This window comes from Gossypium hirsutum, chromosome A13 (genome assembly GCF_007990345.1).
Source record: "Gossypium hirsutum isolate 1008001.06 chromosome A13, Gossypium_hirsutum_v2.1, whole genome shotgun sequence".
NCBI lineage: Eukaryota > Viridiplantae > Streptophyta > Magnoliopsida > Malvales > Malvaceae > Gossypium > Gossypium hirsutum.
Genome location: NC_053436.1, coordinates 45899482 through 45918144, shown reverse-complemented (window position 1 = coordinate 45918144; position 18663 = coordinate 45899482). Strand labels below are relative to the sequence as shown.

Here is an 18663-nt window from a genome sequence, read left to right as displayed (position 1 = left end):
ACTTACCTTTTCCGCTGTCCAAAATTGACTCGGTAAAGTCGCACCCTTCATGTAAATAATTTATAGAAAATATATATTGAGTTCGCACACATAGTGCTTAATAATCAACCGCGCACACTTAGTGCCATGTACTTTAAACTCACACACTTAGTGCCATGCATTTCAAGTTCGCACACTTACCTTTTCCGCTGTCCAAAATCGACTCGGTAAAGTCGCACCCTTAATGTAAATAATTTATAGAAAATATATATTGGGTTCGCACACATAGTGCTCAATAATCAACCGCGCACACTTAGTGCCATGCACTTTAAACTCACACACTTAGTGCCATACATTTCAAGTTCGCACACTTACCTTTTCCGCTGTCCAAAATCGACTCGGTAAAGTCACACCCTTAATGTAAATAATTTATAGAAAATATATATTGGGTTCGCACACATAGTGCTTAATAATCAACCGCGCACACTTAGTGCCATGTACTTTAAACTCGCACACTTAGTGCTGTACAATTTAAACCCGCACACTTAGTGCCAATCTCATGAACGTGAACACTTATTGCCGGCACACTTAGTGCCGAAAACTAGCCACTCAATAGGCTTCACTTCCTTTTTACATTCGACAAATTTCATCTCTACTTACATATTCATTTGTATACATTTCATCTCATTAAACACAATGGTGTAGGTATTACGATCCTTTAATCAATACCAAAGATATGCTTAATGACTTACTTGTGTTGGGTAAGATGGTTCCAACTCGGCTACTCGATGATCTTTTCTTTGCCTTTGCTCGATTCTCCTCCTTTAACTCCTTTAGCTTAATCAATAAATCAACTAGTTTAACCGCCTTGCTAAATATTTACAATCCAATTACACATGCATATGTATGTTAGTATATTCGGCAATCACCCTTACTAATCACCCACTTGATCAATTATAGAGAATCAAAGTTAATATCACAATGTGTACCCTATATGGCCCATTATACATAATCAATTTTAACATCATCTATATATTTACTCATATGGCCGAATATACCTAATCATACATACACCTAACCAAAAAATAATTTCTAAAATCTTTATATCATTTATACACTAGTAAAGCATCCTCTCCCTTTCCATCAATTTAGCACATGCATTACTCATTAACCTACAAAAATTATATTCGGCCTTAGCACACAACTTGCTAGCCGATTCTTCCCCATCTAGCAACCAATGCACATATGTGCTCACTCAAAAATGCTAAAAAAAAAGAGATTCAAGAATCATCAATCCACCATCACATGCATCATTAACAAGCTTCATATTTAGCATGCAATGGCATTAACACAAACTCCACCTAGACCGAATCTTAACTCATCTTCATGCCTCATCACCACAACATCAAACATCAAAATACCAACCAAGAATGTAACATGCATGGCCGAATATCATCTCCATCATTTAACAAAGTTTGAACCATGGCTAGGTAGATTTCAAACTTACAACTTAAAATATACATGAATCTCAAAGAATAATATCAAACATACCTCAATCTAGTTACATGCATGGCCAAACTTCCTCCTAATTCTCTTCCAAACCAAACATGAAGCAAGAACTCCTTCCTCCTCCCTTAGAATTTTCGGTCAAAAGAGGATGAAAAAGGATGAACAAAATTTTTCTTTTCCTTTCTTTAGCTCACGGCAATGGGGGGGAAACAACCACTCATTTTTTTGTTTTTCCTTTCTTTATTACCCATATTCCTTATTTTATTTTTTTCCTACATACCTCACTAGGCCAACATGTTCCCAACATGTTTCCACCCATAGCATGGCCAACCACTAGCTCAAATTTTGGGTAATTTGACATACAAACCCATCATTTTCACAACATGCATTAATAGACCATTTTAAATTAGCCTATCATATTTTCACCATGTCTCATATCGATCCCTATTTAATAATTTCTCATGCAATTGGCAAAATTGGAGAATGAAACTTCCACATACTCATGTACACACATAATAAGCATAGAATATGGAAATTAATTATTTTTATGACTCGGTTTTGTGGTCCCGAAACCACTTCCCGACTAGGGTCAATTTTGGGCTGTTACAGAATATGTGAGTTGATGTTATGTATTATACATGTTAATATGTGATTTATATGTGTTTGAAATGCAAGTATAAATTCAATTAAGTGATTGTTGCTTACGAAATCAAGAAAATAAGATGTATGTGTATACTTGTAGAAATGATTATGTATTTGTTTTAAGATAAGAAAGTGATTTTATAGATCGATGTGAAAGCAGTAATGAATTACAATTGTTATTGATGAGCTATTGTTTATATGGACATAATTCAATAAGAGGACGTTATCCTAACCTAGTCACTACTAAGATTTTCGGGGACAAAAATCCCTAAAGGGGAGAGAGTTGTGACAGCCCTATTCTGACCCTAGTCGGGAAGTGGTTTCGAGACCGCTAAACCGAGTCTCAGAAATAATTGAATATAATATTTTATGTCTAAAATATGTGATCATGCATATGTGAAATTTGAATACTTTGATTTTTGTCAATTTGAATGTGTTTCTAAATAAAAAGGACTTATGTGAGAAGCTTTGAATATATGTGTGGCTTATTTTAAGTGATTAATTATTGAATGATGCAAATAAGTGGGTTTGCATGTCAAATTCCCACTTTTAATGTTAGTGGCCGGCCATGATGGTTTTGGTGAGCAAAATAAGCATATTTTATATGTATAATAATGAACTGATATTCTTTTAAGTAGTTTATTGATATGGTCATTATTATATAGTTTATTGATAAAAATAAAATAAGAATTTGGTGAAGAAAACAAGAACTCATCTTTGTTTCTTCACCTAGCTGAAATTCATAAAAATAAGAAGAGTGAAGGATGGTTTTGGGACCGTTCGGTCAATTGAAGGCAAATTTGAAGGTAATTTGATGTGGTTTTGTAAATTGTTGATGAATTTGTGTTTCTCTTCTTTTTCTAGCCGAAACCCACTTGATAAATTTAGTTTATGAGGCATTTTAGATTCGACCTTAGTGAAAATGAGTGAGGAATTTTGAGTTGAGGATAGAAGATAGTAAACGAATGTTCAATGGACAATTTGATACCAAAATTCATATGTTTATGAGCTTGTTTTTTAAAAGTATGTTACATGTGAGTGATTAGTTCATGAAGGGATTTTCGGTTATGTTTGTTTTGTATGAGTAATGGATTGTTGAGTTCATGCTATTATGAATAAAATTGATTGAGAGAGGCTTGAAATAATTAAATATGCATGTTGGTGGTAAGATGAGCATTCGGTTTTGGACTTTTAAGTGTCGTTAAATACTTTGAATAATATATATAAAAGGCTTTGATATGTGAAATTCGGCCAAGTGGTTATAAGCATGATTTTAGAAATTCAATGATATTCGGCCAATTTGAATAATTCATGGCACCTCAAGCAAATTAGTTTTAGATGTTATTAAATATTGAAGATTATTTAAGCATATTACCAAATGTGATTTTAGTTAATGATTCGGTTATGAGCGCTGATTTTGTTTTATAATTAGCCGAATGTGTAAATGTATGCTATGAGGTGGTTTAGCTTAAAGAAAATTAAGGTGCTCGGAAGGTGATTGCCGTGGATAGTTTAAGTAATGAAATTTAATTTCTGTTATGTAAAGTAATGACATTGCCGTTTGTAAATTGAGTAGTTAAAATTGTTGATTGAGCATCAAGAGCTTAAGGGGACAAACTCAGATCGAGGAAAAAACGAAGGTAGTCGTGTAGTCGATATAGCTGTACGATAACTTTTGAGGTAAGCTCTTAAATGATTAAGTTGAATTTATGTGTTTAAAGATTAAATGAATATAGAATAAAGTTTTAGTATATGTGATATATAAATATATACTTTTGAATGATTAATAATGTTCATAATATGAGCCGAAAATGGCTAGCTTACTCGATTGAATTGTGCATGGAAATGAGGTATATGCTAAAAGAGTTTTAGAGAATGATATATGATCTCTGTGTTTCGGTTAAGTAATGGTAAATAGAATGAGTATGAATTTAGTGAGGACTATGTGTGATAGCCAAATATCTTATGAACTAATATGTGTGAATGGTATTTTGAATACATGAGATAAGATGGAATAACCGAAAGCATCATGAGTTAAGACGTGAATAAAATACTATGAATTTCTTGTAAATGTCGAATAGTGAATACATTTGGCTATGAAATTATGCTTTAAATTTTGAATGTATTTGAAATCAATATAAGGAAATGGTATTTTAATAAATTATGTGATGAAATTACCGAATGAATTATGAGATGAATTGTGGATTAATGTTACAAAGTAAGTGAAACTATTAATGTGATTAGGAAATTGAAGAAGGGAAATTGAGATCTTAGTAAGTTCTTAAGTGTTTGAACTTTTGGAAATTTAAGAGTAAATTGTAATAGATCTGCTTGGGACAGTAGCAATAACGTGATTTTAGAAAATCACCATAAATTGTTGGAGTTGAGTTAGAGGCTTAATAAATTATGTAATTAAAGCTTGATGAGTCTATTTCTAGGGAAAATTAACGGCACTTGATTTGGAGTTTCGTAGCTCCAGTTACAAATAATTTAATGATTGTTGCTCAGGAAGACAGCTTGTAGTGAATTTGTGATTATGTTGTAAACATTGATAAAACTATTTGAGTTGCTTATAAGATATTGATTAAAACCATATGTGAATTTTGAATTGTGACGTTAGGAAATGATATATGAGTGTTAGATGGATCTTTGATGTTAAAATTTGTGAAATTATAAGTTTATATGTATTGAATTATTGGAGATGAACATGTCATTGCCGAATGTAAAATAAATTGTTAAATAATTGTAATTAAGAACATGTTTGATTAAATATTGGTAATCAAAGTACCGAATCCATATCAAAATGAGGCTATAAGCCATGAATGACTAGTATACCTAGTCGATTCTGATATGATGAAATTGATGTACAAGATATGTATATATGGTGAGGCCGAAATGGCTAATATTAAATGTGTGCAAGTTATCTGAATGGCCTTTATGAAAATGTGTGCTATCTTACTTGTATAGTGAGGCCGAATGGTTACTTAGAAATGTAATATGGCTGAGTGGTTATTTAAATGAAAGCAAAGTATATGATGTATTAGGAAGTAATGATAAAAGCATTATCTTATATATGTGCTTGTGTATGTGGTGTGACCGAATGGGCAAGTGTGAAATGTACATATGTTTATGTGTATATAATGTGGCCGAATGACCAATTGTGAAAAGTGTGTATATTTAGATATTTGATGAGGCCAAAGTTAGTAAAAAATATATAAAATAAATTGTGCTGAGATTGTATCCGGGTTTAAAGTCCCCTAGGCTTCGTGGTGGTGTTATGTTCAGGTTTTATACCTCGCAAGCCAAGTGCTAGTGAATTTGATAAAGTATATGACTACGAGGTCCTATGCTAAGATGATAAATTGAACTCGTATTACGCATTAAGTGATTCAGGTATGTGATATATATATTATATATGTGAGATTGATCTGACGAGAATTAAGAATGTGTAATGAGAAGCATATGAAAAGATATTGTAAATTCATATGTATATTTGTATATGTGTGCATTCAGTTATTATGCAAAGTTACAAGATAGTTTTCGATATGCCATTTAACTATGAATGTTGAAAGTAAGTGTGGGTAAGAAATGATACACTAGTGAAATTTGAAAGAATTAAAGTTAATCCAGAAGCTTGTAAATACTATGTTTATATGAGTTTGAGTATAAACGGAGTAAAATGATATGTTTTTGTGCATAATCGGCCAAATAGTATTGTACTCAGAAAGTGTTATGTGATTTCGAACATTTGGTTTGTTTTTTTTTTAAGTTCAACTGTTTAAATTGCTTAAGACTTACTAAGCTTATGAAAGCTTACTTTGAATGTTATGTTTCTCTGTTTATTTTTGTAGATCGTTGACTCTTACTATTAGCTCGAGGATCGTCAACACTTCGTCACACTATCTACTATTGTTGTAATCATGTGATTTGGACTTAGCTTATGGCATGTATATGATAGACTATAAGTAGAATGATATTTTGACTATTGTATATAAGTCATGCGAATATGGCATCTTATGGAAGTTTACTTTTCTAAGTTTTAAGTTCGATCTTTGTTTGTGTCTATTAGTTATATAAATAAATGATCTTTTATTTAAGAAAAGGTTCAAAATTTTACTGTTCTGATCTGATTCCTAATTTCTGGTAACGTCTAGTCCTATTCCGGCGACGGTTACGGGATAGGGGTGTTACAATTTCCTTGTTTTCTCAATAACAACAAACTTAAAAATATATTGAAATATCGATGTACTTACCTTGTTCTATTGATTCCAATCTTTAATTTAATTTTCTCTCTCCTCCAGCTTCTATCCCTTGAATCCAATTTGATATTCTAGCTCCCCATAGTCTCCTTAACATTTTTCTCCTTTGATAGCTATGGAAATTCTTTTGATTTCTAGGTGAAAATGGTGAATTTTTGGTAGAATGACTAAATTGTAAAGAATGAAATGTTTCTTTCTTCTCTTCTCTTCTTCCTAACGTGAATGCATGGAAAATGGATGAGAATTTCCTCATCTTTCTTTCTTTTTATATACTAATAAAATAATAATAAAATAATAAAATATCATATAAAAAATTAAATTAAAATATTAATAACTAATAATTAATTAATTAATTAATCTAAAATATCTCCAACATCATCATTACTTTTTATATTTCTCTCTCTTTCAATTGACCATTTTACCCTCTGTGATCTTTTAAAATTCCATTATTGAGTCATCACTTAATTTTGGTAAAATTGCAGTTTAAGTCCCTCATAATTCTTCACCTATTCAATTTGGTCCTAATTCATCAATTTTTCCTTGGTTTTTAGATCCTTCCACCCTTACAATATTTACACTATTAGCCCTTCAACTTTTTCATATTTACACTTTAATCCCTCAAATTTTAAGTATTTACTCTTGGGCCACAAAACTTTTCTCACTTCTACAATTTAGTCCTTTCTTGAATCAATGTCATAATATACTTCCCAGTGACATAACTCAATTTTCCTTTTCTTGTCACTTTATTTCCTTATTTTACTATATTCAGAGTAATATCTTACTATATAAATTTTCGGGGTGTTACAGGTACTGACTCAATCTTTAACTCAGACTCTTTTGTATTCAACACAAACGCAAGATAAGCTTTGTAACCCTTCCTTACACACTTCTAAGTGGCCATAGAAGAAATTACTACTGGTGAGCTATTCAACTCATCTGATTCAACCCAGAGAATGTCACCATTTTCACATTTCAGTTCAATAAAATTTCTCCCACAATTTACTATTACGTCATGAGCAGTTAACCAATCCATACCAAGAATTACGGCAAAAGCATAAGGTTAGCCAAAAAAACAGTGACCTCTAATTATTAAAGGATAATTCTTACATACTTTATCAACTAACACGCATTTGCCTAATGGGTTTGACACTTTTATCAGAAATTCTATAGGTTCAACAAGCATGCTCATACTAGACACCAATTTCATACAAATATAGGAATAGGTAGATCCCGGATCAATCAAAGCAATAATAGTAACATCATAGATAGAAAATGTACCCTTAATCACATCTAGGGATGAAGCCTCTTTGCGAGCGTGAATGGCGTACGTCCTTGCAGGAGCTCTGCCTTCGGGTCTCATAGCAGACTCTTTAGGGGCATTCTTACTGCTCACTCCACTACTCGAATTTTTCTGCTGTCTACCTCGACTAGCAGTGTTACCCGATCTTGCACTTTGGTATCTCTCCTTTCTGCCATCTCGGGGCATTCTCTAATAAAGTAGTCTGGGTAACCACACTAGAAACAGGTCCTGTCACTCCCCTGACACTCACTGGAGTGACGTCTACCGCATTGGGGAGATTCCGGTCTACCGGGTCAAGCGTTACCAACACTAGTAATCGAGGTGGTCTGGGCCTTAGTACTCAAATACTGTTTATCTCTATTTCTATTTAAAAATTGAACAGAAGTATTGGAACAAGGACGGAAGTCCCTAGACTTCTTCGATGTGGACTGAAATGACTTGCCCATAGATCTTTTCTTTGAATCTCTAGCCTCAGACTCGGCCTTTCTCTTCTCTTTGGTCAAGTCCTCGACCTTACAAGCTCTTTCAAAGAGTATAACGAACTCCTTCAGCTCAAGCATACCAACAGACATCCGAATATCTTCTTTTAACCCGTCCTCAAACCTCTTACACATAATGGATTTGGTCGACACAGATTCCCGAGCATACTTGCTGAGTCACACAAACTCATACTCGTATTCAGTTACGGTCATCCTACCTTGCTTCAACTCAAGGAACTCTTTTCTTTCCTGATCCATAAATCGTTGACTGATATACTTTTTTCGAAACTCTTCTTGGGAAAATTCCCAGGTTACCCTCTCCCTTGGTACAACCGAGACAAGTATCTTCCACTAGTGGTAAGCCGAATCTCTAAGTAGTGATACAACACATTTTATGCATTCTTTCGGTGTGCATGACAATTCCTCAAAAACCCGAATGTTGTTTTCGAGCCAAAACTCTGCTCGTTCTGGGTCATCATCAATGGTAGCTCGAAACTCTTAGCTTATTGCTTTTGAATTTTATCTACCAGAGGTCTATTCAGTCTCATAAATTCCATGCCTTAAGGTGTTACAAGAACAAGTTAGGGGATAGGTGGGGGGGAAAAGGTTGAGCGTTCGGGTTCGTCCGAACGAACTCCGTGTACCAAGCATCCATATGGGAGGTCTACTCTCTTGCGGCACTATCCCTTCAGTGGGAGCAGGCGCGTTACTTTCTACATCGTCAGATTCGGCTCGATTGGAATCCATTACTCTATAAAAAACACAATTAAAAGGTTAGGAGTCGTCACACTATCACAACGTATTTATGGCATGTATAGCTAGACTGGTACACACGCTATGTTAGCCTAAGTATCAACTAAACCATAGCTATGATACCACTAAATGTAACACCCCTTACCCTATTCCGGCGTTGAGTATGGGTAAGAGGTGTTACATGGTGTTGAAATTGAAATCAAGTTAGTATGCTCCACACTGCCTCACACACGGGCGTGTAACTTGGCCGTATGGCATAAGTCAGTATACCCTACAGGTTTAGTACGGCCAGCACACAGGCTAGAACAGGGCCATGTGCTCCCATTTTGAATGTCCACACGGCTTGTGACACAGGCATGTCTAGTGGCCATGTGAGACACACATGCGTGTGTCCCCTATTTTGAGAAAATTTTCAAGGTTTTGTGAAAGTTTTCAAAGTTATCGGTTTAGTCCCAAACCACTCTCAAAGCATGTTTAGGGACTTGTAGGCTCGTTATAGGGACATTGTGCTTGAGTTTGAATAATGTTTGCATGAAATGTGAATTTATATGTGAATTGAATGTTTATATGTGTTATAAGTCTAGTAATGCTCCGTAACCCTATTTCAGCATTGAACACGAGTGAGGGGTGTTATAGTGAATCTCAAGAAAAGGCTTTTCAAGCCTTAAAGGATAAGTTATGTTTTGCTCCAATTCTTAAATTACTTGATTTTTCTAATACTTTTGAACTTGAATGTGATGCTTCAGGTATTGGAATTGGTGCCGTGTTGATTCAAGATAAAAGGCCAATAGCATTTTTCAATGAAAAACTAAATGGGGCGCAATTGAACTATTCAACTTATGATAAAGAGATATTGGCATTAATGTGAGCTCTCCAAGTGTGGCAACATTACTTGATGCCTAATGAGTTCGTTATCCATACGGATCATGAGTTCCTTAAATGGTTTAATAGACAAAGTAAGTTGAGCAAAAGACACACCCGATGGGTAGAATTTATAAAAAGAATCCCATATGTAATTAAGTACAAAACTAGTAAAAAAAATGTAGTTGTTGATACCTTTTCTCGTAGATATTCTTTGACAACTACGTTAAATACTAAAGTCTTAGGATTTGAGCATATAAATTATTTGTACACAAATGATGCTGATTTTGCACATATATTTGCTAATTGTGGGAATAGTGCCTTTGACAAATTTCATCTTGTAGATGGGTTTCTTTTTCGCCTAAACAGGTTATGTGTACCACATTGCTCCATGAGATAGTTACTAATTCGTGAGGCACATAGTGGAGGCTTAATGAGACACTTTGGTGTTTCTAAAATGCTAAATATTCTATAGGAACACTTTTATTAGCCGCACATGAACAAGAATGTGGAGAACGTATGTTCTAAGTGCATTGCTTAAAAACAAGTAAAATTTAAGGTAATGTCTCATGGACTCTATACTCCTTTTTCGATTCCTTCTTCACCATGGGTAGATTTATCCATGGATTTCATGCTCGGTTTGCCACGAACTAAAAAGGGTCAAAATAGTATATTTTTTATTGTTGACAGGTTTTCAAAAATCGCACATTTTATTCCTTGTCACAAAATAGATGATGTTACACATGTGGCAGACTTATTCTTTAAACAGGTGGTGCAACGACATAGAAAACCTTACACCATTATCTTTGACAGAGATGTAAAATTCCTAAGCCACTTCTAAAAGGTATTATGGGGTAAGCTTGGTACCAAATTATTATATTCCCCTACATGTCACCTCCAAACTGATGGCCAAATTGAGGTAGTAAATCGAGATTTAGGTGCTTTATTACGAGCTGTTATGGGTAAGAACCTTCAGAATTGGGAAGAATGTTTACCATATGTTGAATCTGCATACAATCGATCTATTCACTCTACAATTGGTTATTCACCATTTGAACTTGTTTATGGTTTTAACCCACTAACTATATTTGATCTTGTGCCATTACCTATATAAAATATTTCTAGTTTAAATGGCGAGAAGAAAGCTGAGTTGGTGAAATCAATACAAGAAAAGGCAAAACAATAGATTGTAAAAAAAATGACACAAATGCCAACAAAGCTAACAAGGGGCCCAAACAAGTTATCCTTGAACCCGATGATTGGGTTTGGGTCCATATGTGTAAAGAGTGGTTTCCAAGTAAAAGGAATACTAAATTGGACCCTAGGGGTGATGGGCCTTTCCAAGTACTCAAACGAATCAATGATAACACCTATCAAATATATCTACCCAGTGATTACAATGTAAGTTCTACTTTTAATATTGTTGATTTAACTCCCTTTGATGTTTCAAATTCGAGGATGACTCTTTTTAAGGAAGAGGGGCATGATATGAGTCGTAAGGCCTAAATTCAGGCTCATGAACATGATGGGCTCAAACTTCCTCAAGGCCTAATAACGAGGTTGAAGGCCAAGGAAATCCGGTCAAGATTGAATGGGACCATCCAAGACTTTGTTACGAAGGCCCTAGATCCGCACACAACTGAAAAGGAAAATTAAAATTCACTTTCTTGTTTTCAAGAAAATCAAGAAATTGAATCTTAGTCCAATTTTTTTTGTTTCGAACAATTTTAAGAATTAAGAAAATTAAGATTTCAAATTTTGGAAATCTTGGTCCAAGAAATCGAATCTTGTAGCCAACGTGCATTGGATTTAATGTACAAGCTTGAACGAGTCAATTTCGAGAGCAAATGGATCACAAGACCAAGTTCTTGTAAAAATGGCTTATTAAGATGTCTACAAGCCCATCTTGAATTTTGGAAAGTAATTTAATTGAATATAAGGCCAAATTATCAAAGTGGCCCAAATTGTAAAATATTTAAATTTTAGGTCCAATTTTATTTTAATAAGTGGATCATCAAGTAAGAATTCAGCCTAAGGAGCCCATTTAATTCCTTTGGAAAAATTCCCATTAAAAGTCCACACTTAGAATGATTTTGTTTTTTTTAGTTGATGAGTTGTCATGTTAGTTAGTCCATTAAGGTTAGGAAAACTTATTTTGGGGCCTATAAATAGCATGGTTGTCCACCCTTATACACACAATTGATTTATGTTTTTTTTACTGAATAATGATTCTCTTTGAGTTTTTCTTTAAGAATTGCTCTTGATTTTCTTTTAGAAGTTGTTTTAACAATCTTTCAGATTGTGGAAAATCATCTTCAAGCTTTTTCTTGCTAAGATCTCTTTCTTGGAGGGGGAATTAGAGCCATTGAAAGGAGTTGTGGATTTTTAATGTTTCTAAGGCTTCTTAGGACGTCATCTCCTTTTTCCTATCCTTAATTTATCGTTTCTTACTTATTTAAGTTTGTTCTTATTATTTTGGCTTACTGATTTTATTGATTTTTGTTCTAGGTTAAAGTTGCTTCAAGAAAGACATTCTCCTATCTTGTTTCATAAAAAAAACACATTAAAATTAGGAGTTTCAATCTTTTCTTATTGGTTCAAACATTCTTACACAAAACAATTTGCTTTTGTCTTTAAAATCACTTCTAACAAATCTGTTTGTATTTTGTTTTTCCAAATATGGTTAGGGCATTTTCTTGAGGTTCAAGGATGATTTCTTTCCATCCAAGAAACCCTATTTCATTCTCTTTTGGACTCTTTGTCAGCCGTTTCATTTTTCTTTTGTTTTAATTTTGTTTAACTCTCATTTGTGACAATGTTTTAATTTCATGCTTTGTTTTGAATATGTTGAAAAGGAAAAAGTGGTTAGGTTGCTCCTTCGACTAATGTAGCACTCCTTGTTTGATTGGGTCTTTGGACTATATGAGGGTTGTTACATTTGATGGTATTAGATCCTAGGTTTAGTTGCTACTATGTTAAAATTGAATACAAAAGATAAAGATTTTAGTGTGCATGCCAATTAGGACTTAAATTGCAAATTACAAACTTTGTAAGATAGATGGGTATACTTCGAGGATGTCTGTAAAGAAAGAAATAGGGTTAGTGGGTACTAGAGGACTTTCTTAAGGGGCACACTTTGATGCTCAAGTCATTGATCGAATGAAACAAATGTAATTTTTTTTGAAATAATGGGATAAATGATATTTCTCTGTTATAAGATGATTGGCCTATTTCGTGTAAGTTGAATGGCTTGCCTTCAAATGATGGATTGGTCTTTCAGTGATAAGGCAACTTGGTATTAAGTATCCTTCTTGTGTTGGTTGGTGTGGAGGTGCTTACAGAGTTACAATGAACCTCTTTTCAAGTTGTGCCTGCAAGGAATAGGTGTTTTATCTTGGGCTTCGTCAGAGGCTTGGCTTAGTCATTTCTATGATTCCTTAAGTCCAATTTTTTCTTTGTACTTTTGCAAATTGTCTCGAGGATCATTACTGTTGGTAATCTTCCATGATCTATTTTCATCCCCAGCAAAAACATCATGAAAAAAATACATCATTGTGGTTTTGCAGAAAACACCACTAGATTTCAACATTGTATGTTAAATTTGCTATGTGTATACAATTACTAGAATAAGGTTTTGCCTAGAGATGCTCATGGGCTTGGCCAAGTCGATGTATGATATTATTATGCTTTATGTTTGCCTATACTTGACCTAACTTGCAAAATGAACCTGAAAAATCTTCAAACCTTCCCATATTTATAAATAACTAGCCCAAACTCATTTTAAGCCAATCCATATTAATTTTTTAAATATATATTTAATTCAATTCAATATTTAATATTTTAGATGGTTTTTCTTCTATTAAAATTTTAAATTTAGACAACTTATCATCTTTTTTAATGTTTACAAAGTATACCATTATTGTATATTTAATTTTATATGATATAAATTTCATAATATATAAAAATAAATATTACGAAAGTATAAAACAAGTCTAGCTAAGTTCAAGACTTAAATATTGAATCTGAAGCTATTCTCATATGTTAAACGAGTTTTTTTCCAAACTTATTTTATGGGCTTCCAGTTTTGTTCAAACCTTCTAATATTAGAGGTATGCGACAATGAATAGTTATAGTTTTGGGGTTAGAAAAAAAAAGTAAATAAATAATGTAAATTATTACGTCGACAATATCTTGCATTCAAAACATTGAGAGTGAAACCCAAAAACAACAATAACAGAAAGAATAATTCAACCTTGTTAAAAGTAAACCCAAATTAAATGAAGAAAAAATGTGGTGTCATAGAAAGAAACACTTCAACGTTTTTCGTCGTCAAATAATAGATTATCTCTAGCACTGTGGTAGATCCACCGGCGGTGGAGGCAAGGTTGTTTCCGGCGTTGGGCCGTTCTCAACCACGAAGGCAGTGGCAAGGCCCAATGGGAGGTGCATGTCGAGGTGGCAATGCAGTACCCATACACCTGTGAAGTTGAGAGCATGAATAGGAAACAATGAATCATCAAATGAACCGATAAAAGCCTAATGTTCAAGTCTTTGATTCGGATATCTAGGTTACTTAAAAAAAAAAGACATTTGGCTTAATTATTGTCTTAGTCCCTCTACTATACTAAAACATAATTAACTTGATTTTCAAGTAACCTAGATTGAGGGAAGGAATAACATAAAAGTTATGTCATTACTTTAACATCTGTTTGGAACTATTAACAACAGTATAAAAATAAATAATAAAAATATGTTATATTATGGAACTAAATCCAAAACTAGATGAAATCTTTGAATCCAAAACTAGATGAAAACTTTGAATGGCTCAACCTAAGTATTTCAAAAAAGGATTCGTTCAACTATCATTTTCATCTGCAGTCCATAAAAAGTATTAAAGTTGACCGTCTTAGTTGCGAAATTAAGTTAATGATTACGGAAAACTAACCCGGATTATTAGCTGTAAACCTGGTAACGGCCCATCCACCTGCTGGAACAGCAATTGTGTTACGCATTTGTGGGTTAATAGAATTGTGCTTCTTTCTATCAGTGGCAGGGTTATAGTTTCCAAACCCTTGAGCCAATACATGGAAGTCAAAGCCATGGAGGTGCATGGGATGATTCTCTACACCAAGGATAGCTGTGTTCTGAAAGATTATCTCCACAGTTGAGTTGAACTTAAGCTTTGTCAACTTGGTTCCTTTGGGGGCAAACAGCATCGGAATGTTGTTGTTAATGCTAGCGTTGGTGTAGTCAAATTCAATGGTGGGCTTCGCAGGGAAATCAGTGGTGTAAACTCCATTGACGTTGAAGAAAAAGGCTTGCAACATGGACAAGCTGGTAGGTCTCACAAAGGATACATTGTTCATGCTGGCTGAGAGTTTTGGACCCTTGCAACTTGTGTTTACCGGACAGGGCTCCAGCCCCAACCCAATCGTCACCAACATCTCATGATCAACTTTAAGCGGGACCGGCTCCCAGTGAGGCCCACCAACCAACCCAGTAAGGTTGCTGTAAAACTTGTGCGCCGTGGGAGTGTCATTAAAATCCGGAAGGACTGGCATTAGAGGCGTTGTCGACGACGGAGCACCATCATAGGCGAGGACACCCCTTGTGGTAGTATTATCAAATAGTACACCATCAGCGCTTGCGTATGCTGTAGCGGCCATGTAATATGACCCGACCGGCTGATCCGCAGTTAGCAAAACGTCGACCGTCTGTCCAGGGGCACTTACCACGACGTTGGTGACATAAGGCTCAGTGTAGCGGGCGTCAATGCTGACAACTGTCAACTTATGATTGGCTATCTTGAAAAAGAGCTCGTGATTGAGTGCAGCATTGATGATACGTAAGAGATAGGTCCTCCCTTGCAACAACTTAAGCTTGTACATTTCTGATTGGAAAACATGTAATTAAATCATGCAAAAATAAAACATAGTTACCACTAAGTATATTGGTAATCATAACGTACGATTTCCAGAGCATGGGTAAAGATCACCGGGCCATCCATTTATTGTATAAGCAATGGAAAGGTTTGGGGCAGCGCCCGTAGCCACTGCCAGCTTCTCCACATCAAAGACATTAGTGTTCCACCACTCACCTGCGACGTGGTTGACATTGCCAATTTTTTTTTTAACAATACCCTTTGTGGCCTTTTAAATAAAAAAGAAGCAATAATAATTCCTTCTTAAAACATTAATCTTTAGTTAAATTTTAGATTGGGGTAAGAAGGTAGAAGTGGGATAGTTACGTACCTAAAAGGATGGGAACTTCCTTGTAGGGCATAGGGAATGGATAAGAGTGGCCATCTCTGGGGCGTATGATGAGTGCACCGTAGACAGTGGCACGGAGAAATGAGACGTGAGCATGCCACCAAAGGGTTCCCTCTTGGTCAATGATTGTGAATTTATATATGTATTTACATCCAGGTCGAATTGGACATTGAGTGATCATGCTGGGTCCATCTGCCCACCCGCTCAGTCTTTGAAACACTCCATGCCTGCTCAACAATAATAATTAATCAATTACTCTATAATTTATGTACTTAGAAATGGTTGAAGACATATAATATGAATATTGTATAAACTAGTGGGTAAAAAAATTCAACTATATTTTTAAAAATAATTATTGATAAGATAAATGAGATTTTAGTGTTGATAAAATTGAAACTTTAAATTTTCGACTTCCAGCATCAGTTTATTTTATTTAAAAATAAATAAATTCCATTTATAACTTTATTATTATATTACTTTTGTTATATAAGTTTATTATATTACTTTTGTTATATAAGTTTACTTTATTTGTATTTTTCCGATTAAATTTAAATAATCTTTTTTAATAACTAAAAAAAATAGTCCCATACAAAAATAACTAAAAAAAAAATACTGTACTATAAAATTAGTTTATTGCATATCAGTAGCTGTTGTCCAATCATTTTATCTATTATAGTAATTAAACTAAAATGGATCGTACACCAATTATAATGGGCTTCGTGGCTATTTTATTTTCGAAGGATACTAAAATCTCTCTTTTTTAATTAATAAAATAAAATACCGACGTCGCCTGAAGGAGTAGTAAATTTTCTCATCCCGTTAAAATAGAATTGATGGAACAAAATCTTTGCTCCCAAAATTTTGAAAATTTTAAAATTTTAACTACAACACTTTTAAAATTTTAAAAATTCTCACTACTGCATTTAAAACTTTTGAAAACTTAGTCAAACTTTTTAAAAAATATTAAATATTTCTTTAAACTCTTTAAATTTTTAAAAAAATTAATTCTAACTCTTCAAAAAATTTCAAAGTTTTAATTAAACCTCCTTAATGCCATGTGCGTTCACCATATATCTATCTACATTATAATTAAACTATTGATTTAGTTGTGTCACGAATAAATTAAACTGTCAATTTAATTAAAAATTATTAAAAAACTTGTTCTCTTACAAAATAATAAATATAGTTTGTGGTGCCTTTTTTATATTAAATAATGTTAAAAAATTAACCATCATCATTCCTACGTACTGAAACCACATTTAAATATAAAGAAGGATAAATTAGTTTTTATATCCTTAACTTTACTATTTTTCCCTATAATGTTTTTATAAATATATATTATACATAATTTTTTCGTACCCTAATAATTAATTAAGAAAATTGGCGGTAGAAGCAGCTAATGCGTAGCAGGCAGCGAGATATAATTTGTGATAAAGTGAAAATCAGATAATACTTGATATTTTTTAAATTGTCAAAAGCGAAATCAAAATTTTAGTGAAAACTGAGCCAAATAAATTCGTTTGTATTTTTGGTAAGAAATTAATTTACCAGTGAATAGACAAATTGTAAGGTGACTTATTGAAGACATGAACAAGTAACGTGTCGCCCTCTTGAACGCGAATTGTCGGGCCGGGGAGCCTACCATTGACTGCAGTAATTATTTGGGTCTTGCATAGCTTATTAACAGTCAAATTTTGCACCTGCCAACAAATTTAACTATTTACTATTTAGGGATATCTACGTGTAAAATCATATTAATATATCCCTTGGGCACCATTAATTACACTCATTTGCTTCAAAAAAAAAAAGCGGTTGAATTATTAATCACACTACTAATCAAAGACTGATTAAGAGTAAATATAAACAAAAGAACGTGAAGGGTGTTTTTGTAAAAGCAATTCTATTTCAATGTGCATGCATGGTGTTACTGAGGTACGACAATCACTGCAATGACGGGTTTGCCCCTGGAAGAGGAACAGAGCATAAGGTTCTAAAACCTCTTCAGTTTCATGGATTTACGGGAGTTGAAATGAAATACTTTGGCCCTATGGATTGTAAAAAAAGAAAAAAAGAAAAAAAAGGTGGATAATTACATAAAATGTATGCTCTACTATTCTAGCAGCTGAAGCTGTTGAAGCAGCCAGAAGAAGCAAAGCGCAGGCAGAAAAGAAAAAATGGCGCTCCATTTTAATTGGAAAGCTTAAAGCCAAGACCAAACAGGAGAAAATAAGAGAAAGCTTGAAAAGAATGAGATATTAAGAAAAATAAGAGCTTCTATTTATATTACAAATGAGAGGGCTCCATAACTCAGAATTCACCCAACAAAAATACTCAGAAAAAAAAAATCTAATGTCAACTAAAGCCTGCAATATCCACAATAAAATAGGTGAGATTTGACATTGCCAGTTTGGCACCCAATTGCGTACGAACCTAGCTAAAAGGGTAGGAAAAATTTTGATCTTATTGTAGTTTTAGTCCCTCTACTATTTTAAAACATGAAGTATAATCTTCGTATTTCAATTTGATATAATTTGGTCGTTTACTTTCATATCATATTAACAAAAGTAAAGAGGGCAAATTAAGGTAGAATTATGGCTATATGAGACGGTTTG

The 18663-nt window shown here is 33.8% G+C and overlaps 1 protein-coding gene across 1 annotated transcript; it reads right to left on the bottom strand.

Moving 5' to 3' along the window:
* Window positions 1–13939: 13939 nt before the first annotated feature.
* Window positions 13940–18273, bottom strand: LOC107951322 (laccase-7). The gene is made up of 5 exons (XM_041086014.1): window positions 17600–18273; window positions 16034–16278; window positions 15751–15879; window positions 14728–15672; window positions 13940–14260 (listed from the first exon to the last, which is right to left on the bottom strand). Exons 2-5 carry the CDS (start codon window positions 16230–16232, stop codon window positions 14130–14132), a joined length of 1404 nt encoding a protein of 467 aa, XP_040941948.1. The 5' UTR covers window positions 16233–16278; window positions 17600–18273; the 3' UTR covers window positions 13940–14129.
* Window positions 18274–18663: the final 390 nt, after the last annotated feature.